Source organism: Molothrus aeneus, chromosome 3, assembly GCF_037042795.1.
Source record: "Molothrus aeneus isolate 106 chromosome 3, BPBGC_Maene_1.0, whole genome shotgun sequence".
In the NCBI taxonomy this organism is placed as follows: Eukaryota; Metazoa; Chordata; class Aves; order Passeriformes; family Icteridae; genus Molothrus; species Molothrus aeneus.
Genome location: NC_089648.1, coordinates 77131765 through 77157026, shown reverse-complemented (window position 1 = coordinate 77157026; position 25262 = coordinate 77131765). Strand labels below are relative to the sequence as shown.

Here is a 25262-nt window from a genome sequence, read left to right as displayed (position 1 = left end):
AGAAATGCAGTTTTTCCCAAGAGACAGATGAGACGTGTTGGGTATTTTCTGTTGGAAAGAGAGAGCAGGGGTTACAAAAATAAAGTGGGACTTCACAGTTTCAGAAACCTTGCAGAAATTAGCTGAAGTTAAAACTTCTCTTAAATGGTTTAAAAGTGGGGGAGATTCACCAGTTACCTATGAGTTCTGCATTCTCACCTCCTTTTCACTTTTTAGCTAATTGAAAAGTTGCAGTGAAAGATAATGAAGAAAAAGATGCACAAAGAGGGTTAAATTCCTACAGGTCTTGGGAAAATGAACATCTAGCTTCAGAAATAGAATCAAATCAGTAGCCTCTTGTCTCACATGTCACTAAGTGGCACAGGAGACAGTGAAGAGCAGAAAAGTAGGAGAGTTAAGGTTAGTTAGTGCAGGCTGAAAGGTAACAGTTCATGTGGTGTGAGAGGTCTGTTATTTTACAAAAAAGATAAAATAATGAAGAACACAAATCCCCTTAGCAGAGATCTTAATTAGAGCTTATGGAACTTTTTGTTACATTTCTCTCTGCATACGCATCTTTCTTTCGGAGTGGGAAGGGCCCATAGATGGTCCCTATTCCATAATTTATTACTGTTTGTGAACATTTGGGGATTTTTTTTTTTAATTTACCTGACTGTGAAACCGATTTTTTTGTTTATTTGTTTTGTTCTGTTCTATAAATCAATGCCTAATATACACCACACAGGGTAAGCCTCTGGTGTTGTCTTTTAGAATACTTCTACTGAAAGCAATAAAATTCAGTGTGACCAAATTGGGTTGACTGGTTGGATGGCAGGTGCCCAGCCAAGCTGCTCTGTCACTCCCCTTCTCAGTGGGACGGGGGAGAGAACATAAGGTGGATAAACAAAGAGAAAAACAAGTATATTCTCTGCTTCCCACCAGTGAGGGATGCTCAGCCACTTCCCAGAAAGCAGGGCTTCAGCTGTGGGAGGCAAACATTGTAAAATAACAAATTCCCCTCATTCCTCCTCCTTTCCTTAACTTTTATATCTAAGCTGATGTCGTATGGTAGGGAATACCCCTTTGGTTAATTTGGATCATCTGGCCTGGTTGTGTCCCCTCCCAGGACCCTGCCCACCCCCAGCCCCTTGATGGGGAAGGAATGTTGGAGAGACAGTGCTGGTGCTGTGCCAGTGCTGCTCAGCAGTGCCCAAAACACCAATACCTTTCCAGCTGCCAGTGCAAAGCACAGCACTGTGACAATGGCTGTGGGGAAGTGAGCTCCAGCTTAGCCAGACCTATAACAATTTCCACCCCACTCCATACCATTTGTATCACACTCAGATCCCACATAATTTATGTATCTTCTAACTGTTCCATTGTATTTATTTCTCATTATAGAGATCTCCTTGCCCACAGATTCAATTTAACTACATCCTTAATCATCTCTATACCAAACATACATTTCATTAACTACTATCCTAACCTTTCATAGATATATACTACTTTCCCATTCCATGGGCTTCCTCCACCCCTCCCTATCCATGACTTGGGCTCCATTGCATCGGAACGGGTGGTCAGGACAGGAGAGCAGCATACCTGATTGTTGGCACCAACACTGGTCCAGCTCGGGTCATCAGATCATTTCCCTCGCTCCTTGCAAAATTCATTCTTCATCAGTTCATGTCATTGCTGTTACTTTGCTTTCTGCAGCCTACAATTTACACCACAGATTATTTTTCGCCCAGTGTTAAATCTCCCTGAGGCACATACTGGTTCTCCCTATCCTTCTGAATTACCCCCCAAGTACACCCTGGTCTTTGGCCAAAAAAAATCCCACAAATGGATTTGACTTTATGGGAGGAGAAATCCACACCAGCTTCCCCAGCCAAAAACACCAAGGCAATGCTCATGTGCAGCTTTTACACTGTGTCCATTTCACATGCTTAGGTTGTTGATCACCTTGCTGATAATGTCTTGCAGAAAAGCTTAAAGCTCAAGAATGGCCCTAATGATGTGACCTTTAGTGTTACAACCCAATATCAAGGCACTTGCCGCTGTGAAGGCACCATTTACCTATGGAATTGGGATGATAAAGTTGTTATTTCTGATATTGATGGAACAATCACACGGTGAGTTCATGAACAGGGAGAGGCTTTATATACAAGGATTTTCCTCTTTAGTTTAAAGGAAAATATAATTAACAAGGAGTGTTAATCATAAAATCTTCATATACAAGTGTTTTGGGACGTTTTGTTTCTTGGTTTTGGGTTGTTTGTTTTTTTTTTTTTAATTTTTTTTAATTTTTACATTTGGCTTTCAAACAATACAACAATCTTTAGTTGAATTCGTAATTTAATAGACACATGCCATATGTACCCATTATTTGTTATCTATTGGCGTTTCATGATAGTATTGGAGGACCTTCTGCAAAATCCTGACCTTTTTGTTGCATCACACTCATGATGTAGGTAATAATTAAATATGAAGGAGTAATTAAAAAGAAGAAACATGAATTTTGTTTTAAATGACTCCTGGCGCATTCCGGTCTTAGGCATTATTACTTAGAAGACTAGACTCCAAAATCAATGTCAGAACTAGAATCTGATGGAGAGTTTCAGATTAGTACTTTGGGTAAAACTCATAATTTTGGAGTGACCAAAAGGTTTTATTGACTTGCTGGTTTCTATTTATTTATTGTATTTAACACTAGGGAAAACAATTGTGTGTGTAACAGGGAAAGCATGAAATAAAAATACAAGCATTGTCTTTTGTAGTGAGATGTTTAATTTGTTTTGAAATTAATTTATTTCAAAATCAAACTTAGCTATATCTAATTAGGAAAAAAACAAGGAAAAATAATTTTCAAGAGCAGTCTGTGGGAAATAAAATACTTGATTTAGACTGAAATTGTCTTCTTCCTTGTGATTTATCCATTGTATGTCAAACTTCTCGTTTGGTGCCAATGTAAATTAACATCTCTCCCCACTTTGCTTTCTTAAGCTTCAGTGAAGTCAGTGGGATCTATTCCCTCTGCTGTTGATCTGCCCAGAGTTATTGAATCACTTCACCTTACAATGCCAGTGCAAATCCAACCTAAGCCACTGTCTAATATTTCTTCCTCTAAGATGCAAGTTATTCAGGGTGTGGACTTCTTACTGTGTATCTGTACAGTACTTTGTCAAGCAAGATGCTCATTTGCACTATTTGTTATTATAGTGTAAATATTTTTCTATCATATAAAGCCAGAAATACATTGAAGCCAGAACGAATATTTGAAAATAGTTTACACCTGACCAACTCCTGGCTTAATGTGGAGAAGTTAGTTTGAAGTAAGCTAAAATGTGACTTACCTCATACTTTAAATTTCTCATAAATGTCCATTATGGGTAGGTTTGGTTTATTTAGAAAACATTTAACATAAACCTCAAAAATTAGGTTTAGCATTGGTGGCCTCCTAGAGGTCTGAGTGATGCTTGTATGCTGTGACTTCTGTATTACCTTTTGGGGCACAAGCTTATCCATCTTGGGGCACAGGAGTAATTTAAACAACATGGCCAAGGATGAGCATGTCAGTCTATCTAAAAGAAAAGGGAAATAAACTAATTCTCTTCTGATGACAATCAGTTCCTTACAGAATACCTCTTTCCATTTGCAGCTTCCAAGTAAGTTAGTGGGATTTGTATTAGACTTGACTGTTATTATAACTATGGAGTTTTTTCAGCTCACTTATATTGTTTTTCCTTTATTTAGGTCAGATACTTTAGGTCATATTTTGCCAACTCTTGGCAAAGACTGGACACACCAAGGGATTGCAAAGTTGTACCACAAAGTGAGCCAGTGAGTATTCAGTAAATCTGCATGCATCTGTGGCTTGTGTTTATTCATTTGTGTGTAAAAATTTAAATTTCTCTTGGCTTCTCTTAACCTATAAGGGTGTCAATTTCATCAATATCTTCTTGCTTTAGTGATGCTTACACAGTGTCAATGTCTCCTGCATGATATGCAGAGCAAAACCTGCTTTGTGACAACAAAAGCAAAAGCCCTCTATCTGTGAGTTTTCTTTTATTGCAAGAATGTAATCTTTTCTTATATATTTAAATTACCATGAACGTGTGAGGAGCCTCTGGTACACATCACTATTCTCCTCTTAGTTAATCTGATTTGTTCTGTGTACTAGAGTTATGCTAAGGATCGTTTATTGCTTTTTGTTTTACATGGATGATGAATTATAAATTATGGATATTGGAATCTAAATTATGCCAGAGACACTTCTCTGCATGTTAGACAAACATGTTCACAGAAAAGACAGGACAGTCTGGAAATTCACATGCTGAGTTTTATGTATAACCTCTGCATTACATTTGGTGGAAATGTTAATTAATTTTTTTAATTGCAGTTGTTATTTCTGTGCCTACCAGCATTATCAGTTGTTAGGGCTTTGATGATCATAAACATAGGGCAAAAAATAGATTTGAGTCATGTTGGTTTTCAAATTACTGAGTTAATTATGTCGTGGCTATATTACAGCTGAACACCATATAAATGCTTAATAGTTAGATCTAATGACCATGCGTGTGCTGAATACAGTCTGTTTTATGAAAATTAATTTTTCAATAGGAATTGGAAAGTAAGCTGCTAAGTTGAGCTAATATAAGATTGGATTCCGTTCTAACATGAACAGAATCAAAGGCAACCTGTGACTAATGCCAATACTTTCATTTCAGTGTCAGGTTAAAGATTACTTCTCATACTGTGTTTTGAAGCTCAAGTTGTTCCAGCTTGAGAAAATGTGTTATTGCTGGACATCTTTTTTTGTAGAGGCCCGAGAGGCAGGAATGCAACACTGTTAATACAACAAAGGCCAATATACCATTGTCTGCTTCATGCCAAATGTTTTCCTCTTTGCAGATGTCTTTCCAGTTAATTCTAAGGAGAATGGTTCCACCACGCAGGGGTGGAAAAATAACCATAAGGAGTCACAAGTCCTGAGAGGAGCAGAGATAAATGAGCCCTCTTTAGGTGTAATCACTAAATGCAGCAGGGCTAGATTGGTTTTAATTACCCAGTTTTCTGGCATAAACGTTTCTACTCTTTTTAAAATAAGTCTGGGTTAAACATACTGTTAAACAGCCATGATTGATTCATGTAAAAGTAAACCCTCAAAATTGTCACTATCTAAACACTTGCTTTATTTTTACAGTAGTTTCTTCTTTTATATCTGCTCACAGAAATGGATATAAATTTTTGTACTGCTCAGCACGAGCTATTGGAATGGCAGGCATGACCAGAGGATACTTGCACTGGGTCAATGAAAGAGGAACTGTGCTGCCTCAGGGGCCAGTTTTGCTGAGTCCAAGCAGCCTATTCTCAGCTCTTCACAGGTAATGCAATTTTGCTTTTACAGAGACAGAAACTAAGGTTAGTGGAGTCTGAATTATCAGCTTTTTTAAGTGGGAGTGCTTGAAATAATTAATAATTTAATTTTTTTTACATATTGGTGCAAAATTTAATTAAGAAATTTTGTTAGAGAAAGACCAAAATTCAGTAGTTACTCATTATCTAGTTTTGCCTAGTTTATATCTTAGGTGTATATTAAGGCACAGCTGTGTTCACTGTTTACCAGTAGGTACTGCTTGGTGACTTCATGTGTTTAACATTGTGTGTTCATATTTAGAGAGAAATGTCCACATTTTTCCAATATTTCTGTGGGCATTTTCATAGCCATCATTCTTGTCTTTACCTGTAAGGTGTTCCAGTTAGCATAAGTATATTTTTGTGGAAGGTTATTTCATGATGGGTTTTGAAGAAATTCATGTGAAAATGAAATGAACTTTCTATATGCCTGACTTCACTGTGGGATTCTGTGAGGACAATGTTATCTTTCCTAGGTGTTGAACTGGGGTGAGTGAATAATAACAGCACAGATTATGAATATTGTACCTTCTGCCTAATGCAGCGAAGCATGTCAAGTGATTACTGAAAATATTTTAAGCTGTTAAAAGCTGCTGTGACAAGATATATTTCATTAGAATTTTTAATGGAAGGTTGTTCAGATGTTCTCCTGATTGAGTGACATGCTACAGGCTGTCTTACCAGCCACATTCTAAATATAAGAAACCATGGAGGAATTAGAGTGCACTTCTCAGACTGATTAAGTACTAAATGCAGTGAAAGGTAGTTACTGCTATCTTATGCTCCTTGTATCTAGAGATACCTTTAAAATGATACGCCTTTTGGTATCTTGTTTAGACTAAGGAATGCCCATCTTTCAGTGTACACTATTGTAACTTCTGAGGTGTGTGGGCAATAAATTACTTCACTGTTTTATCCATAAATTTAATCCTTGTAAGTTTGAGATCAAGTGTATGTGAGACTGAGGAAAGGTGGTTTTTATTCATCTTTTGCACATTCTCAGGCCTTGATTTATACATGGATCCAAAGGGTTGCTTTACTCCCATGACACTTCTGTACTATTCACATCTTCCTTGACATTTGTGTTGGTACTAGGATCTTGGATTCTGAGCTTCTTAAGTGTTTTTGTGTCATGCTGGCATCTTCCTATGTTATGGGAACTCCAGACTCTGCCACCTGTTCAGTCCTCTTGCCAAGAGAAGTTGTTGTGAAAGGGCTTTTGCCCAGAAATAAGATAACTCCTGTGTTCATTAATGAATTCTCTATTCTACAAGAAGCAGCTGAAGAGAAATAGAAGATTCCTTTATTCCTTAACTTTTGCTAATCAGCAGTGGTGGTGAACCTGACTCTAATTCTGTCTTAACAGGCTGAGGTGCTTCTAGCACATATGGTGATTGCAATTGTTTTAACAATAAAATTTCAAAAAAAAAAAAACCAGCACCATAAACAATGAAGGCTAATATAATCTATGAACCATTCTGCAGTTCTCAGGAGGCAGTTTACTTGGTGAGAGTTTATGTCTCATAAGGATTGATTTAGCAGCTACTCCCTGTAATCCAGTATCCTTGCTCAGTAAGCCATCATTGTAATGTAGGCTTCAATAGAAGTTACCTTGTTTCAGAGGATTTATTTACTGTGCCCATTATGTAAGCTTGGGAATACTGTTCTGTTTTCATGGGCAATCTGACTTCTGAAAGATTTATTGGAGAAGGGTGGATGCTATGCAGTAGTATCTAGCCAGGTGAAAATGTTGAATAAAGATAAAATGGTTTGTGGTGTATTTCATGTGTACTTATTCAGCTTCCTTTTTATCGTTTCAGGGAGGTCATAGAAAAGAAGCCAGAAAAATTTAAAGTTCAGTGTTTGACAGACATCAAGAATTTGTTTTATCCTAACACAGAGCCCTTTTATGCTGCTTTTGGAAACAGACCTGCTGTAAGTAATAGCTGAATTTATTTCTGTTGCAGAGAACAGAAACATTGCTGTTATTTCGTGGTTGTGTTGTATTAGAACCTAGAAGCTTTAAATGAGAATTAGGCACATTTTATTAGGCCCTGTACAAAAGAAAGTTAAGGTTAACTTTCTTAAGGTTCTTCCTCAAAAATACCATGATGTAGGATTCAGAGATGGAAGAGCAGCAAAGTAACTAGGTTATATCTGCATAAATTAGCAGTTAAGCTTGTGTAGAAACAGTAATCTCATTTTAATCCACACAGATACAGTGGCAGTGAGGTAACTGTGGGCAGACAGAAAATATTCCAGATTAATATTGGTAGGACTTACACTTCTCTAAGTACACTCAAATAACCTTGAATGTCCCATCAAAGTCAAAAGCTCCTATTTTGTATGGAAAGTGATATATTTGACATAGAAAAGGATATGTCCAATATGATATATTGGACATAGAAAAGGATGGAAAGTGATATATTAGACATAGAAAATGAAAAACAGATCCATCACCTTTTGGAAGACTGGATATTTGGGCTATAGAAAGCTCCTGTCCTGGACCAAAGAATGCTGTTAAGAGAAGGAAACAGTCTCATGGGCTTGAGGACCCTGGCATGTAATTACCCCTTCTTTAAAAGCATTTTGTCAGAGCTTACAGAGGTCCTCACTATCCCATTGCTGTATTGAACTGTTATATTATAGGCAGCTAAGTTTCCATTATCAAGGCACCTTTAAACATGATTATGAAATGACATTTTAAAAACTGTGATGTTGTATTATGGATAATAACTACCTCTAGTTCCATTTTTTTTTGAACCTCAGGGAAACATGCATTAAAATAATGATTTTATTTCAATACTATTTTAAGTTAAACAGTAAGTTACTGTTTCTGAAGTAATCACTCTCATGCTTGCTGCCAGAGTGCAGGCTTGAGGTGTGCCATGTGCCATGGGTTTTGTATAGCTCAGGATCACAACTTTCTCAGTTTTCTGCTCTGGGTTTTCTGTTGTTTTTCTATTTGGGTTTTTTTTGGAAGTTGGTTTGTTGTTGTTGTTGTTTTGTTATGTTTTTGGTTTCAATTGTTTTTTCCAAGAACAAACACAGGGAAATTTCTGTACACATGGGTGTTGGAGGTGTAGACATTGTTTGGACTGCCATGATGCTGAATTCTTGAAGTGACTTCTCTTCACTTTTGTTCAGTTACTTAATTTTTTTGAACAGTCTTAACAATATAGAAATAATAATAAACTTTGTGGTTTCATTAACGTTCCAGTTTTTCACCATCTTGGCTTTTGAAACCATGATTTATGTTAGCAAAATGGAAATTGGTTTTGCTCTGATCTTCTGGGAGATATTTTCAATTTTGGTTTTCTCAAGCTTTTCTTCAGAGCAGATCAAAACTTATTTATTGTTTTCTTTAACAATATGAATTTTGTAGAAGACATTCTTAATTCTGACTTCTAATTGTGCTTTCCATAGTTGTATCTGCATTACCTGCTGTGGCTCACTGCTGCTGTTTTAGCATCTCTATCTTGCTTTCCCTTCTTTTTCCCTTGTTCTGACATGGAGTATGCCATATGAATATGCCACAAATCTGAACTCGAGCTAAGTGATGGCTTTGGTATAGACATATTTGTTATGAATTTTGTGACCTTGCCCTTAAAAAATAATTCCTGTTTTATGTGTCAGTTACATTTTAACCTCTGGACACTGTTGTAACATACTTGGTACAATGCACACAGGACATTAAATATTCTCTGAAAGAAAAATGAAAGTGTTAATGTGCTCTTACACCAAATGTCATTAGTTCTTTACTGAATGTTATTATTGTGTCAAGGGAAGTTAACTGAAAAAAATGAACATGATTTTGATTAACAGTTTAAACTGAAGTGGCAAACTTCTTATCTAGCAGGAAATTGTCTGTTTCATGAACATTTCATTAGATTGACCTCATTTGTAACATAATGGAGAATTTCAGGCACACAATAACTAGATAAATTTAGTACCAGTTCTGTGTAAATATGTTCTTTTGTGTAATATATTACAGCAAGATTACACATGATTTTGCAAAGGCAGAATCATGATTTTTCTTCTTTTTTATTCTTTTTAGGATGTTTATTCATACAAACAAGTGGGGGTTTCTTTAAACAGGATATTTACAGTTAACCCTAAAGGAGAACTTATACAAGAGCATGCAAAGACAAACATCTCATCGTAAGTAATCTCTTATTCCTAACACTTCATGGACTAAATTCATTTACTCTAACTTATGACTCAAGTTGCCCATAGATCCATTCAATTTTAGTAATTAAAGATTCTTTAGAATACTTCAAACCAAACAAAAAAGATTTAGATTAAAATACAGACTTTCCACTTCCCTTCAGCTAAACTGACAAAAAGAATTTTTTAATATTTAATATAATAAATTCCATCTACTTTATTCATGTAAAAGATTTAAAAGTGGAGGATTTAGTCTGCATAAAAATGAGACTCGCTAGTGTGCTGATGCCATCTGCCTTTTCCTGGCCTTTTCAAAATTTCCTTTTCCTGGATCTCCTATCTAGAAGAGCCAGAAAACAAAATCTGAAGAGAGGGTCAAATGCTTCCAGAAAGATGCTTAGGCACTGTTAACCCCTAACACTGGAATGGCTTTTAGTAATTTTAAGTGTTGGTGTCCTTAATTGAAGGGCAGCCATATGTGTATCAAATATGAATAATCAGTTGAGCAGGGAGCTGCTTGAGCCAAGCTGGACAGAAACAGAGAAGCAGAATGTGGTGCTTGAATATTTTAGCAGATGATCTGGGTGTAAAATGGCATCTGTTTCTCACCAGGTAAGTATCATGTGTTAGAATGAATGGATTAGAATGAATTTTTTATCCTAACTGTGAATCCTGTCTGGAAGCTGGGCACCAAAATTCAATTTAGTTTTATTCCTTTGAGGAGGGTCACTTGTCCATTTTGTCCGTTTGTAAATGTAGTCACGCCTTAGTGATTGGGACGTTTAAAAAGTTCAAAATAAAGATGATCTGAAATGGTTCAGCATTCTATTTTTTTTATTTTCCAGCTATGTCAGACTCTGTGAAGTGGTAGATCACATTTTCCCTTTGCTGAAAAGAAGTCATTCTTCAGACTTCCCTTGTTCTGATACCTACAGCCAGTTCACCTACTGGAGAGAACCTCTGCCACCATTTGAAACTCAGGATGTACATCCAGCCTCATCTTAACCACGTCTCCAAATTGTTGGTCTCACCTTAAAGACTGGGTTGGCTTGTGTTGAAAGGACATCACTTGGCTTTTGCTGTTGACAGTTCAGTTGGAATCTGTGAAGTTGTGAGCATTGTATTCTTCTGTTGTGAGCAAACTTAGGAATGCTTTTTCATACTTAGGTTTCCAGACAAGAGGAGTCTTGTTAGGAATAGGAGTTGCTTTTCTAGGTCCTCTCCCAGGTCCTCAAATTTTGCCATGCACTTTCATTATATAAGGTCAATTAAAAGTGCAGTGATGTTGAGGTTGCAGGTAAACATGCCATAAGGTTGTAAAGTGATTCCACATCTGTTCTGCATCACTGAAGCCATCTTCCATCCTGTCAGAACCCCTTGCCAGTAAGGGAGCTGAAGGTGCTCACCATTCCTGACATTATCTGGTGACACAGACAGGGATTACAATCTAGATATCAAAATCCTTCTCTCTGAAGGAGCAAATGATTCCTCCTCTCTTCCCTTGCTTGACCAACAACTATTTGTTTAAGAGTTAATTACTGGTTGAGGTCCTCAGCAGATGTAAATCAGTGTAGCTGTCAAAACCAATTGAGCTGTGTTTGATTGATTCCAGCCTGTTTTGACATGGGACACTTCTGAGGAAATAAATTATATGTATTCTAAATAGAAAGTAAATGAAATAGGATGGCCAGATTCTTCCAGTCTTTCTCAGTTTGAGAACTATCATACTTTGGGAGTAGCTTTTTGGATCTGTATGTGTTCTAGTGGAAGATACAGGCCACTGTGGATAGTGCCCACCTTACTGAAGTGGGTGATTTTCAGTAAACACATCTTTCCTACACGCAGTGTGCTGAGGTTGAAGATTTTTTTACTGAGCCAAAAATAGTAAGGATTTTATCAAAATGGAATAGTTTTGTTTGAAATATTATTTTGGTTAAAATGTGAATTCTGATGCTGGCGAATGACGCATCTCAGGTTTTTACTGTATGGATTTTTTTTTGCTTTGTTTTGTATCACAAAGAATGGATACTTTTAGTGCAATTTACTCTCCTTTAAGATAATGAAATCTCCTTTTTTTTCCTTTTTTTTCCATATTTATCCAGACACAAGCTGTAGATATTGCTTTTGACAGCCTTAAGACTGAACTGTGTGCACTAAAAGCAATACTGTGGATCAGTTGATAACATTTTCCAAATGGTCTGCCTTTACACAATGTGGTACTTAAAATATGGACTCCAAGTGCCCACATGCCAAATTATTTCAAATATGTTGTAGATAGGAAAGAATTTTTTTTTCCTTTTGGAATATACTGAAAAGTCTAATTGTTCTCTGAAATGGCATCATGGGCTTCTATGTACATTGTATTTCAGTATGACTACACTGGTGGTTCACAAGCTGTGGTCTCTGCCAGCTTGTGATCTGAGGCTATGGTAAGTGTTTTGCAGCTGCTTTGTAGTGTTTTCACTTAAGTTTATTAACAGGAAGGCAGAGTGGTCCAGAAGAAATTTTAAGATGTGATTATGGTTGTTTATCACCCAGAAATTTGGAAATGGCTGCTCTGTATCACATTTCTTTTGTAACAACAAATTCTGGTTTTGCATGTCAAGAGTGATAGCAGTGTAGATAGGATGGGAACTCTCTGGTAGGGGTTTTCTAAGTTTTACTACTGAAGACTTTATCTGGGTTCTAAGTGGGCCAATTTATGATTTCTCTGTGCCTTCAATAGTAATGAGAACAAGTGCAATGCTTTACATAGCTGCAGTGTGCAGTGGAGAGCCCTCCCTAAGTCTTCCTTTCACATGAACGTTGCTACTTCAGGAAAGGTAAATATCTGCTTTGGACATATTAGGATTAGACACAAAGAGGAAGAAATGTGTGTTTGACATTTGTTTGACAAGTGTTTGACAACCCAGAACTGATTGTGTTCTCTTGAAAGTTTAAAGAAAATGCAAATATCTTTTTACTTCAAGGTGTAAGAAATATGGGGTGGATTTTCTGAAAGACAATCAGTGGGGATTGCAGATTGCCAAACTGAGATTGTTGCATCTCTAAATATAGCCACACTTTAATTATCTATTAATACTTGTCATTAATGATTGAATAAATTGACAGATGTACTAGCTGCATCCTATTTAAATTCTGTTTTGGTAAAGGCCTATTTCAAGCCATTTATTATATAAAATATATAAAATAAAACTAACTGTTCTCTTCAGTGAGAGGCTGTCAGTTTTGTGGTTTTTATCCTTAACAGTAGTTAAAATATGTTTTCCCAAGATGGTACACACAGCAACTCCCACCAGAAAAGATGGTCCCTGAAAATTCTCCACAATTAAAGCCTGTGATATATTTATTTATAACTTAATAAATGGGCAATCCAGGGTTGTTTCTTGCCTTTAGTATTTAAAACCAAATGATAATGTGAATAAGGAACTGTTTTAATTGTCAGATTGTGGCCACAGTGCAGTGCTGGTACAGGTAACCCTGAGGTGCTGCAGAATCTGTCCCAGAGTTTTTCAAGATTTGGTTCAACAGGGTTATGGTTGACTTGATCTAGTGTTGGTATCCATCTGCTTTAAGGCTGAAGTTGGACTGCATGACCTCCAGGGGTCCCTTCTGACCAACTTTTCTGTGATTCTGTGACGTTCAGAGCTTCGCTTCTGAGTTGCTGCATCCCCCTTTGTATATGAAACTGAAATATAGCTGAACACTGTCAGGAATGTGTGTTGCTGTAACTTTTATCAAATTTACTGACAAAAAGGACACTTACATGAAAATCAGGGGTTTGACCTGCTAGAAGCATCACCATACTTTCCAGAACGTATAAGACATTTTGATTTGGTAGCTTTATAATTTTAGCATAATATTTAAACTGCTTTGTTAAATCATGTAGCAGAAAAATATATTAAAAAATGCTACTCTTTCTGTGAAAGAAAAAAAATCAACCTTGCTTGCAGTGTAATGCTGGTTTTTGTTACAGAAAGAATATGTTAACATAAGTATGCAGACACATTAAATCACAGTATATTCTATTCATACAATACACAGAAACTATAATATGCAGCAGTGAGGAGGGACTAATGTTTATTTTCTTGATGCTGATGACCACACCACTCTAGCTGGGTCATGGGAGGGAGAGAATGTCGTACTTGTGACATTAGTTATGCTGAACATAAAATGTTACTGCTGTAACATTTGGGGAAGGAGGAGAAAGAGGTATTGGATATTTTCTATTTGTAGATATGGTTTGTTATTATTTGAAAGCCTATTTATATACAGTGTTTACTCTGTATATGTATGTGCTACTGCAGTGATGAAAATAGTTTTAACACTTCATTTTGATCTGCTGAATGCAAAGAGTAGAAATATATATTGTAATAAAGGCAAAAATAAATTTTTTCCTGACTTTCCTATTTTTCTGTGTTCTTTGATAATGGCAGAGTGCTTTTGCAGAACTGCTGAACATGTAAAGCATGGCTTTTGTATCTCCAGTCTCCACTGCCTGTTTCTTACTGGGGCTATCCAGTGTCACTTATATTATTTTTGCTGTTCAGCTGCAGTGTTTTACCCGGAGCCTTTTAAATCTGTAAAAGTTTACTGAGGGAGATGGGGCCAGGATCTGGGCCCTGGCTGTTTTGGGACATAGGAACAGCACCTTGGAGCCAAGAGCAACCAGACGCGAACTGGAGCAAATCGGAGCAGTTAGGAATCCTACCCCAGGCCAGAATTTTTGAATCTTCCTTTTGTCTAATTCCTAGTGTGACCTAAGCAAAAGCTGTCCATCTGTTTTGAATGGGGATGCTGCCATCCATCCAGGGCAGTGAGACCAGATAGCCTGTTTTGTGGGCTTCTCTTTGACACAGGCCATCCTGCTGGGGAAAAGCCAATAACCTTTTTTCCTCCTGTCCCTGAGAACACAGTGGTGCCTTTTGCTCCCCTGCCAGGTTTGCTGAGCAGCCTCACTGCAGTACAGTGATACTGCCAGGCCTGTGAGTGCTGGTATGGAAACAAAGATGTTTGGGGTTGATAAGGCTCTGCGGCATCTCAAGTTCTCTGTTAAAAATACAAGAGTGGCCGTATTTGGGCAGCCTGCAGTCACTGCTTCTTCAGTTTTCTCTATCTTCTATATGTCTCTGCCTTGTATAAACATTTACCCTGGAGCTCTGGAGACAGACTTTGAAATGAAGGTACCCTTTTAATTAAAAGTCAGAGAAATGGTGCTTTTGCATCAGCAAACCAAACTTTATAAGGATGCTCTCATTGCTCCTGGAAGATCCCATTGACACTAAAGATACAGTAGTCTGGGGGAGGAAGCTCCTTAGGAGCAAAGAACATAAAGTTGTTGGGGGGGGGGGGGGGGGGGCATCTTTTGATGCCATGGGAAAGGTAGGGAATATTTCCTGAATGCTACATTTTCATCCTTATAAAAAGCCTTAATTCAATATGCATTGCATGTGCCATCAAGTACCTCAGGATAGTTCATTGCCAGAGTCAGAAGATGGTTGATGCTAAGAGATAGTGTCTAAAAATATCACTAATGTAACTTGCAGCTCCTTTATGAATGCATGAAAAGGTGAAGTCTGAGGGTTGTTCTTAGGTTTCTTTGTTTTATGTTTATTTTTTTTCTTTCTTTTCATAAAACTCCAGCAAAGTACACTGGTGAAGGGAATATACTCACTGTGCCATGACCTCAGGTAGTCTCACTCTTGTGCTTGCAGTAAAATACAGTCCCTCATTGTGTTCAGTAGCATTTTGGAAATAGGCAATCAAAGGGCTACTTGTAAGTGGGAGCCAAGAGACAGTGCTGAGGAATTACAGCTGTTGGATGCTGTGGGAAGAGACCTTCATCGAGACCTTTACAGCCATTGGGAAGTCAGGGAGAAAAATAAAAGTAAAATGAGAATTAAGTTTTTTTTCTTTTTTAAGGGGAACTAGAGAAAGGGAACAAAACCAGAGCAAGTGGCCAAAAAGCACCTTCTTGTTCCTAGCCCTGTGCTGACCCTGGGTGGTGCTGGTCAGGCACTGGGCTCTGCCTTGTGCCCCCTACGAGCACAGCCTGAGATCCAGTGTGTCTGTGCTGCACAGAAGACATCAGAAGGCCCTTTTGGCTTCATTGCCAGACAGAAGAGAATAACATTGAACAAAAGAAATTCTATGCTCAAGTGTCCAAGGAGTACTACTAACAGCAAAACAAAGTTGCAATTACAGCTAAATTTTAAGCTTATGTAAGGACTAGGACTTCTTTATTATTTTTTCATGAACTTGGGAAACAAAGCTTTCACCTGCACTATCTGCACCTCAGTGGTACCATGCATGCATCCTCTTAATACAGCTTGCTTCTGAATAAATACAGACATCATCATTTTCCAGCCTATTTTAGCAAGTGTTTAACTCATCCCTCCCTGAAACTTATGCATATTCTTAAACACTTTGCTGGATTAAGCCAACTAATTCCAAGAAAACTGTGTACTGGAGAGATAGAGTTTCTGGGCTGAAGAATTGATCTGACTTTACTAATGGTTACCCTTGGACTGGTTTTTAGCCTCCAGCACTGTCAGGTGTTCTGCCTACTGCCAGCAATCTATTTATTGATACAGGAAATCCATTTTGCCTTGCCTTGCTTTTAATGAGTTTTGCAAGCAAGTGGCCCCTTCCTGTGACTCATTCTGTGTTTTCTGAGCAGGAGATTGTGGTTTTAAGTTTCACATTGGAAAGTAACCGCTGTGTCTGCTTTCCTTGTCTGCTGGAATCTCAACAAGAGGAATACATTTTGGAACAAAGAAATGTAAATGGAGTAGAACAGTTCATGTTTCTTTGCAAAATTGTATAAACATCCTTCTTTTCAGGACAGTTAAAAACACTAGTGAAAAGTGAAAATAAGTCAAGTTTTAAAATAACAGCTTTATCTTATAACATTACTGTTAACACAGGCAAGAAAAGATATTTCCCCTGTTATCTCAGTATGTGTTGGCCCTTCGATTTATAGGCAATAAATATTTAAAAATTAAACGATGGAGGCCTTTCTCTAATCTTACTGACACAGGATCAGCTCCATTAGCATCTGGATGGCTGCTCAGATATGCACAGCTATGATTGCAGTCTGAAGTCTGAATAGGGAATGCTACAGATTTCCATCCAATTCACAATCCATTTCATCCCTTCAGAATACTGGAGGCAAAGAGGTAGGAGATGTAAATGCATTTGTTTTTGACTTTTGCCAAAATATGGTGGCGGAAGGAGAGAATGCTCAGCAGGCTTAGACCGTTAGCAGTGAAAACTCAGATTTACGTTAAAACCAGCCATAAATACATCAAAACCAATGACCAGGACAGTTTCCATTCCCCATTGCTAGATACAACTATTTATATTTCAAGCTCGTGGCTGTCTCTGCAGATAAATTGCTGCCCAGTAAAGGGTAGGGATCTTTTTAGGCGCCCGCACCAACGGGCTCGCTTGGCCGCTGTCCAGCTGCCTGCCTGCACACAGGGCACTGCTGGCCTCTGCTGACCTCTGCTGACCCTCACACTGTGCCCACACCTTGCCTGGGTCAATGCTGGGGGCCCTGGCTGAGGTCACAGGCAACTGTGTGCCAGGGCTGGGACTCATGCCCTGACGCTTCACTGACATGCCTGTGCTGTACCTGGGAAGAGCCAGGTACAGGGCTTGGGCCTGGCAGTGGTTCCTTTCCCCATGCATGTCCCAGCTGACTGGCAATCAGATATTGGGACCTCTCTTTCCAGAGGCTTTGAGATGAGCTGAGCTCTTCCTATGGCTTCAGGAGGTGCTTCAGTTCATCTGTAGCTCAGTTCAGTCTCAAGAGGAGGCACTCTCTGGTCCTGAACTGCTTTGAGCCTCTGTCTGCTGGGAGCCTGTGCAATATTAATGTGTTAGAGAAGCTGCAGTTCTGCAACAAGGCCAGAAAAATCTAAAACCTTTGTTAGCAAAGGCTTCTTAGAGATGAAGTGTGGAAAACGAAGTGCTTAGGAAAAAAAACAAACAAAAAAACCCAAAAAACCAAAAAAAAAAACCCAAAAAACCCTGAGCAAATAAGTACATTGGAAAAGCAGAAATTCAACTGATCATGCTTAAAATGTGACCTTCCAGTTACCCCTCTCAATTGTCAAGTTCAAGCTGGCAGAGACAACAGCTGGGAGCAAAAAAATGTAAGGCTCAGAGAGTGAAGCAGCTTTATTGGGAGTGTACTGAGAGGAAAGAAAGAGGAAGGCTCCATATTATCCTACACCTTTCTTGTAGAGATCCAGATATTGTGTAAATTGTGTGAATGGAATGAACACATTTCTATTTCTCAAAGTATGACGGGGTGGGGTGGTTTTTGGAAACATTGTTTTGTGTCAGTAACAAATTGTTTGGAGTTACAGTGACTTAGGGAGCAGTTCAGCTGTTCACACACACTTAGCTTTCTCATGCACAACCTGAGAGCCTCCATAGGTATTGCACTTCTCTGCAAAGCTCATTTCTTCTCTTGCTCTGCACTGCATTTCTGCACATCATTGGCATGGGATCACTTCCATTTATTTTGACCTAGTAAATTCTTGTAAATGAGCGCTGTGGTTTTAAGGGTGGCTGGTCTGATCTACTGGGTTTTTTTACTGCCTAAACAAAAAAGCCACTTTCCCTGTTTGCTCCTCCTGATTCTCCACCCCCAACCCCTCTCTGTACTCCTGGGATTTTGTTCTACATTAAGGAGTTACATGGTCTCAGAGGGAAGAAGAACCTTATGCTTCTAAGTCTTCTGAAACTGTAGGCTCAATTTCACTATGGCCATCCCAATTCTGTACTTGACTCTTTATTCTTACAGTAATCATCATATAATTGTGGGCAGACCTTATAAAGTGACATTCCTGGTGTCCATCAGGGAACTTGAGAGCATGGGATAACTGCATTCAGATGAGAACCTGAATGGTAACATACCATGTGTAAAGAAATTGCAGGATCAAAATCACCTGCCAAAAAGGGAGGGACAAATACAAATGCAAAAACCTGGAGGCAAGTAAGGAACTGGATCCAGTCTATGCCCTGGGACAGAAATCTTGTGTTGACTGACTGAATCCTTCACTGTGCTTTGTGCCTATGTGTCTCCATGCAGAAGGAGGGGATGATGGCAGTTCCTCTGTCCCAGGCATGCCCTGAAAGAAGGGCTTTAATGCCTAGAGAGGTTGCTATGTGAAACTGAAGGATTGTGGAAGAAAGGTATTTGAGCCACCAGCAGTGGCTCAGCTTCTAAACATCTGACAGTCAAGTTTTATCCTTGCTGAGCAAGAGAGATGGAAGAATACTGTCTCCATTTAATGTCAGGAAAGAGAACATCTTGGTAGCCCCAGTAACATCAGCTTTTGTTTCCTGAGTCTGTTGTCAGGGTCCCAGGTGTCAGCCTTCAGTTTGCCTAGAACAAGGATTGAGAGGAAGCAGGTAGCTCGGGGCAGATCCTAATTTGTCAAGTAAAAGCTTCTGGCCTTCAAACTCTTTAAGACTAATGCCTGTAGGATGCCTCATCATCATCATGTGGTAACAGACCACCCACAAGTAGAGCTCAGCTAGAAGAAGAGAACCATCTACCAGAAAAACCCTGAAAAAAAAGGTATTGCAGTATAAGGCTATTTGGATTTGCTGGAAATGAGCAGTGGATTAGGCTGGTGCAGAGAAGCACCAAATTAGCATTAGTCCCTGTAACAGAGAGCAGTACATACCAGGGCATCCTGGCTTGTGTGAGCTAACATTTGCTCTTGGGGTCACTGCCTGATGTCTGTTTGCTTGCTGGTTATGTCCCAGCTAATTTTGCAATGCGAGTCTAAATCCTTCAAACCGCACATCCAGTTTATAATTTAAGCCTGCATAATTTTATCTCTCCTTGCTTACACCCACTGTCTCCTGGTTTATACAGGCCACTGCTGGTTTCTGTAAGAATTACTGCATTGATTGATAAGTGAAACAGGAAGGTAGGATGTTTTAATGTGGAACAGTATTTAGAGAGATGCAGCATCTGTGTCTAAAACGAGAGATAGTTACAGGGTTAGACAAGTAGGCCATCAATTACCGGAGACTGAGGTTAGGACCATCTGGCTGTTTGAAACAACACCAGGTGTTAGCAGAAGCAAATTTCCTGTGTTGCAACATAGGAGCGGCAGGCAAGAAGCAGCCCTCCAGAGCGAATCTCAGCCACAAAAGAGGCCGCTTTTCATTTCCTTCTTCAGTGCTGTCTTGTGGGAAAAAATCACTCCCGGAGCCTGACACACCTGTGTCTCCTGCTCGGTGCCTCCCGCGCCGCTCCGGGCAGTTCCCAGCCCGGGGTGGGGACCCCTCCTCTGAGGAGGGCAGAGCAGGAGTGGTGCCCCCACAGCTTTGGGGCTTGCCAGCTCCTGGCTTTCAGTCTCAGCTGCAGCGTGACCTTTGCTGAGGAAGCTGAGCACTGGAGTCCTGGTTTGTGTATCCAGGATCCGTGGTCCCCTTAGGCCCTCCAGGCCCTCCCTGCTGCCTGCTACAAGGTATCTCCACCCACGTGCATCCCTGCCTCCGTGTCCCTCCCCACCCTGAGCTGTCCAGCAGCCAAGGGACAGGCAGCCAACGGTGGGCTGATTGCTGGTGGAATGCCAAGAGGTGCAAAGAGATGCCTGTCACCCACAATCTGCTCAGCAGATGAGCCATTTTCAGCGGCCAGGGCTACTGGCCTGTAGTTTCAAATAGTCAGTGGCTTGGTATATGCAAAAATTATTGCTGCATAGTCCAAGTGTATGTTGTTAAACCTGAAGGAGTTTCTCATGTGGTTGTACTGCTCCAAATTTTCTCATGTATACTTGAGAATACTATTATTTACATTAAAAGGGAGAATAAACCATAATGCTAAAATTCATCCAACTTGAAAGTTACATAAATATCAGGAAGCAATCTCCCACTAAAGCTGTTCTTACTGTACTAAACTTCAAGTGTAGTTAAGACTTGATGGAGTCTCTGGCAAGAAGCAATGTCCAAGGCAATTGTTCCCAGGAGGCATCCCGACTCAGCAATGTCCTCTCACAACAAGCAAGCAAAAGGTTAAAATCCAGGTAAATGCAATCTCAGTAACTCTAAGCAGAACTTTAGATCAGTTTTTCCTAATTTCTATTTCTGTCACAGAGACAAAGCCCTCACAGGTTTATTTTAAACTTTAATTATTATACTTTAATTATCAGAGGGACAGAGGGAAAACCCCTCTGATTTGGTTATAAATGCTAAACTTACATGAATTCCTTGATAAAACACTTCATTTAGGCACCATAGCAAAGGTTGCTAAGTGACAGTGATGCATTCTGTATCAGAGCACTTCCAAACCCCTATTGCTGAGGAGAAAATGAAATAGCTGGAGACAGCAGCACACAGGCAGGGTGGGGAGGCTAAAGGGCTCTGGCTTGTAAGCAGCCTAGGCCTATGTATTTTTAGCTACCTATTTAATGCAGGCTGGTTTTCAGAAGCTTTGAGCACTTATGCCGTCCCCCGAATAATGGCAACAGTGAGGTGTGCAGGTCACTGGTACCCAGGCACTCTCATGAAAGGGGATAATAAGGTGTTAGCTCCAGCAGGATTTGAAACCATCAGCTATTATGCAAATCAGGAGGGCTCACACTGTTCATTAAAATGCAACGAGATGAGTGTTGACCTAGGGATAACATTTCCAAAATGTCCTTGTCACAAACAGGGAGGTAGAATTTTGGCTAGTGAAAATTTCTAAATATCGCCTTCAAAGAGAGCATTTGGTGGGCAATACTGCAGACAACAGCAATAACCATTCCTGAAAATAATGCTTTGATTGAAATTCGTACTTTAAAAATTATGGAAAATTTCAGAGGTCTGGTCAAAGTAGCTTCCTACTGATTTACCTGTGAAAGTAATTGGTATGTATGAGTAATAACCTCATGCATGACCTTCCATATGGGTAAGCAAAGACTTATTAAATTCAAGAGGTGTAAGCACATAAGTCACATAAGACCTGCCTATTTGCAGGAGCAGAGTAGTAATTTTTGTGTTCCTTTCTTTGGTGAAACATTTTTTTGTGTGTGACTATTTAATATTTTGCATTTAGGAATAAAAAAGTAATATTTATTTTAATGTTGTGCACTACAAATACATATTTTACTCCCTAACTCTTTAAAATGTTTTATAATTTTTTACGTGACAATCTGTCAGTCATTGACTTGACAATAATTTTACTTTAAAAGGAAATCTTATTTGCAAACCAAATAAAATGCTAACTTCTAAAACTAGGTGAAAATGAGACAGAGGGTTGGTTTGACTGTTAAATGAATGTATAAAATTAACACACAACCACAGGTTTCTAAGATTGGGCTAGAAAGCAAAATATCCAGAAGAATGTATTGGCTGCATTTATCCAGGACACTTTCTTTGAGTGTTTTGTGTGGCTAGGTGCCTATTATGTATTTCTCTGTTCTCTTTAAAGAGATGTATCCATCTCTTTAGCATTTCAAATTCCACTCTCTTCCTCTGTATTTTATCTTTACCTTCCTTATGAGCTGCCTGTTTTTCGTGCAAGTCTCAGGACCTGTTTCTATTTCAGAAGGACATGAGATGGGGATGTGTTGACCTGATCCCTCCCATATGCCCATCTCTGTTGTCAGGAGCCTGTGCTGTGGGGTTGTGACAGGAACCAAACAGCTGCTCGTGGCCCCAAGGCTGACTGCAAGGATTTCACAAGGACTTTACTAACCCCTTGGAAACTGATGGGGCTGCCCCACCTAAATCAACCCTCAGCCTGTCCAACAACCGGTCTTAGCTGAACAATGACACACTGGGTTTGTGCAGAGATATGGCATAGCATCACTTTGCAACAACACATATAAAGTGACCTTTGTAAGGCCCTCATACAGGAGTCAGATGACTGGCTTCCTTTGCAGCTCCAGCCTGGCTTCACACGGACTTTCAACCCTGTGCAAGAGCATTCAGAAAATTTGGCCACAGAGAGCAAAAATATTCTGGTAAGAGAAGTGGAGCCAAATCCAGTTTAGGCTTGGCTTCAGTCTTATCTAAGCTGCAGGGTGATGGGTCTGGCAACCACCACCTCTTTGGCTTCTTTTGTCACTGCCCAGCACTGTTCTGATGGTGCAAGGCTGAAACTTGCACATTTGACAGAGCAAGGCCCACCTGCCAAGCAGCTCTTCTGCTTGGTCAGGTCCTGCAGGCAGGTGATAACTGGGCTGGCAGTGTCTCCATGGTAGAAAAATCTGGCCAGCAGGGATGTGAAGCTGTCGCATCCTGAATAAGCTCCTGCAGTCAAACTGCTGGTGCCCCAAGAAACACTTTGGGATATTTAAATGCTCCAGGCAGTGCTGAGGATGATTTTGGCTCCTTGTCTGTTGAGTCAGTTGCTGGGGCTTAGGAGCCAGGGGGCTGTTCCAGGTACACCTTTGGGCTAATGCCTAAACAAGTGCTCTGCAAGCATTCCTGGGAGGCTCTGTGCAATCCTGGTGTACCTCCTGCCTTTCTGGTCTGCAGGAGAGGTTAGAAAACTTGAAACTGGGGTCTGTGATAAAGCCTCATTGGTAGGAGTAGCCAAAAGAAACCAGAGAAAGAAATATTAACACAACTGTCTTTTGATCTGACTGAAAAATGTGTTCTCAAGAATAATATGTGAGAAGGGCATCAGAATTTTTGCCTGTTTAAAATTTTCTATTGTCTTCTAAGGAGCAAATACTTTGGTGTATATTTTGTTTAGCTGGATTCTTTTGCTATGATGGTCTGTCTACACTGACTAAGTTCTTGTGCTAATGGCTCCATGATGCTGCATTTCAAGATTATAATATATTTATAGCCCACCGATTAAAAAATTTAACAAAATAGAAGCAAGCAGCTGTATAAAAGCCAGGTATTAGCTGTTATTAAATAAAAATAATTTACAGCTTACCACAGTCAAAATGAATGAGATTGACTCACTCATGGGCTTTAGGACATTTTTTTCTAGTTTTTGTTTTATGAGCCTGTACATGAAGGATGTTAGCTCAGTTGGAGATTTTTTCTTTTACTCTATGCCAAGGTTTTCAGAAGTGACTAATGACTTTGGGTGCTTAACTGGAAACATTGTAATAATGCCTGAATTTCAGAATGGCTGAGCACCCATCATCTGAAATTTAAGTCCTTTTATGGTCGTTTAAATTCAGCTCTCAGGACTGAGATCCTCTAATTCATCAGGAGCTCTTGAAAAGCTTAGAAGTTATGGAAATATATTAAAAAATTTAAGATGCAATTTCCTCCTTAAAAGCCTTCCCACGCCAAATTTTCCATGTCCCAATATGTGTGGAATTAGAAGAAAGAAATTGGCAATTATTGAATATAATATGCTGCTTTGAGTTTATGATAGAGAAAACATTGTGTTCATTTCCTTACCACAGTGTGGTAGCCCTGCTTTTCTGATAAATTGTGATAACCGTAAACTTGTTTTTAAAGAGCGTTGTGTCAGTTCTCTAGATCTACAGCATAAATCAGTGAAGTGGTTGAGGGAATTTAGCCTTTTTTTTTTGCAAAGCTGGACACAACTTTGTTGTCTTATTACTGGGAGGAATTAGTCATCATTACATAGTAAGCACAACAGGCTTGGGATACCCAGGAATGAACATCACACACAGGATGACAACACAATTTCATAGACTTTCTGGGGCTGTGCTGCCAGAAACCCACATAACCCACAGTTATATAGTGGGCACATATTACTTTCATTAACATTGCCTTTTCAGATACCAAGTCAGATGTGTCTTTGATATCCACTGGTGCAAATTACCACCAGTTAAATTATGGCATCTGAGACCAGGTGGTCTTATCATTTCATTGCTCACTGGGAGGTGAAGCCTTCCCTCAGGTAACTGGAGAACTCTGGCTGATCATCTCATAAAAACCAGCTATTGCATCAGGCATAGAATAGAAGGAAGTGAATCTCTTAAAGGAATTGTAACTGTAAGCTTTTACTCTGTTCAGCCAGGCTCTTACCCACAGCTTAGATTAGATCTTATCTTTTTATGCTTCCCTACAGGTTTGCTCTGATTGTCTCCCCATTTTCCAATAAAGAGACCACTGGGCAATTACTGAGGAAGTCCCTGGGAACTTTTCCCAGCACGTCTGATCCGTGGCATGCATGGTCTACAGGACTTGCCCAGGATCACATGCTCCCAGACACACAGGGCACATGGATGGCTGTTCCCAGAAGTGGATGCCAAGAAGCAAACTAGTGAGAGGCATGGGAACAACCTTGTGACTGCAGCCCATGGCAGCAGTGGGAGACTGAGAGCTACATCTGGACTGTGAGAAATGAAGCAGCATGTTTGGTCATGAAGTGAGAAACCCAAATGCATGTCTAAAGCATACTGGGCATCCCTGAGCACCCAGACTTACAGTGACAGTGCTGCACAGGGGTGCTGCAAATCCTTTATCTCTGCCTGACTGACTTTTCATTACCTGGTCCTGAGAATTTAGCTCCAGGCAAGGACAGAAGAGTAAGTTCTTCTTGGCATCTTCTATTTTATTTTTATAGGTTGTAGCAACTATGATTTCCTCCAAATGCTTTTCCACATCCTACTTCTCTGACCCTGGCCTGTAATCCTACACTTATTCCTGCACTGGCTCATTCCCTTTCCAGTCTCTGTTTTCTTATAATTTGAGCGAGTTCTCTCCCCACTTTCAGCCAGGTGACTCACTGCCTTTGTGGAGGA

The 25262-nt window shown here is 39.5% G+C and overlaps 1 protein-coding gene across 1 annotated transcript in view; it reads left to right on the top strand.

Moving 5' to 3' along the window:
- Window positions 1-13970, top strand: part of LPIN1 (lipin 1) — a 49143-nt gene extending 35173 nt beyond the window's left edge. The window contains exons 16-21 of the mRNA XM_066547203.1: window positions 1963-2111; window positions 3733-3819; window positions 5211-5363; window positions 7215-7329; window positions 9452-9555; window positions 10407-13970. Of these exons, the coding sequence (XP_066403300.1) occupies window positions 1963-2111; window positions 3733-3819; window positions 5211-5363; window positions 7215-7329; window positions 9452-9555; window positions 10407-10566 (768 nt within the window). The 3' untranslated portion in view covers window positions 10567-13970. The remainder of the gene's footprint in view (window positions 1-1962; window positions 2112-3732; window positions 3820-5210; window positions 5364-7214; window positions 7330-9451; window positions 9556-10406) is intronic.
- Window positions 13971-25262: the final 11292 nt, after the last annotated feature.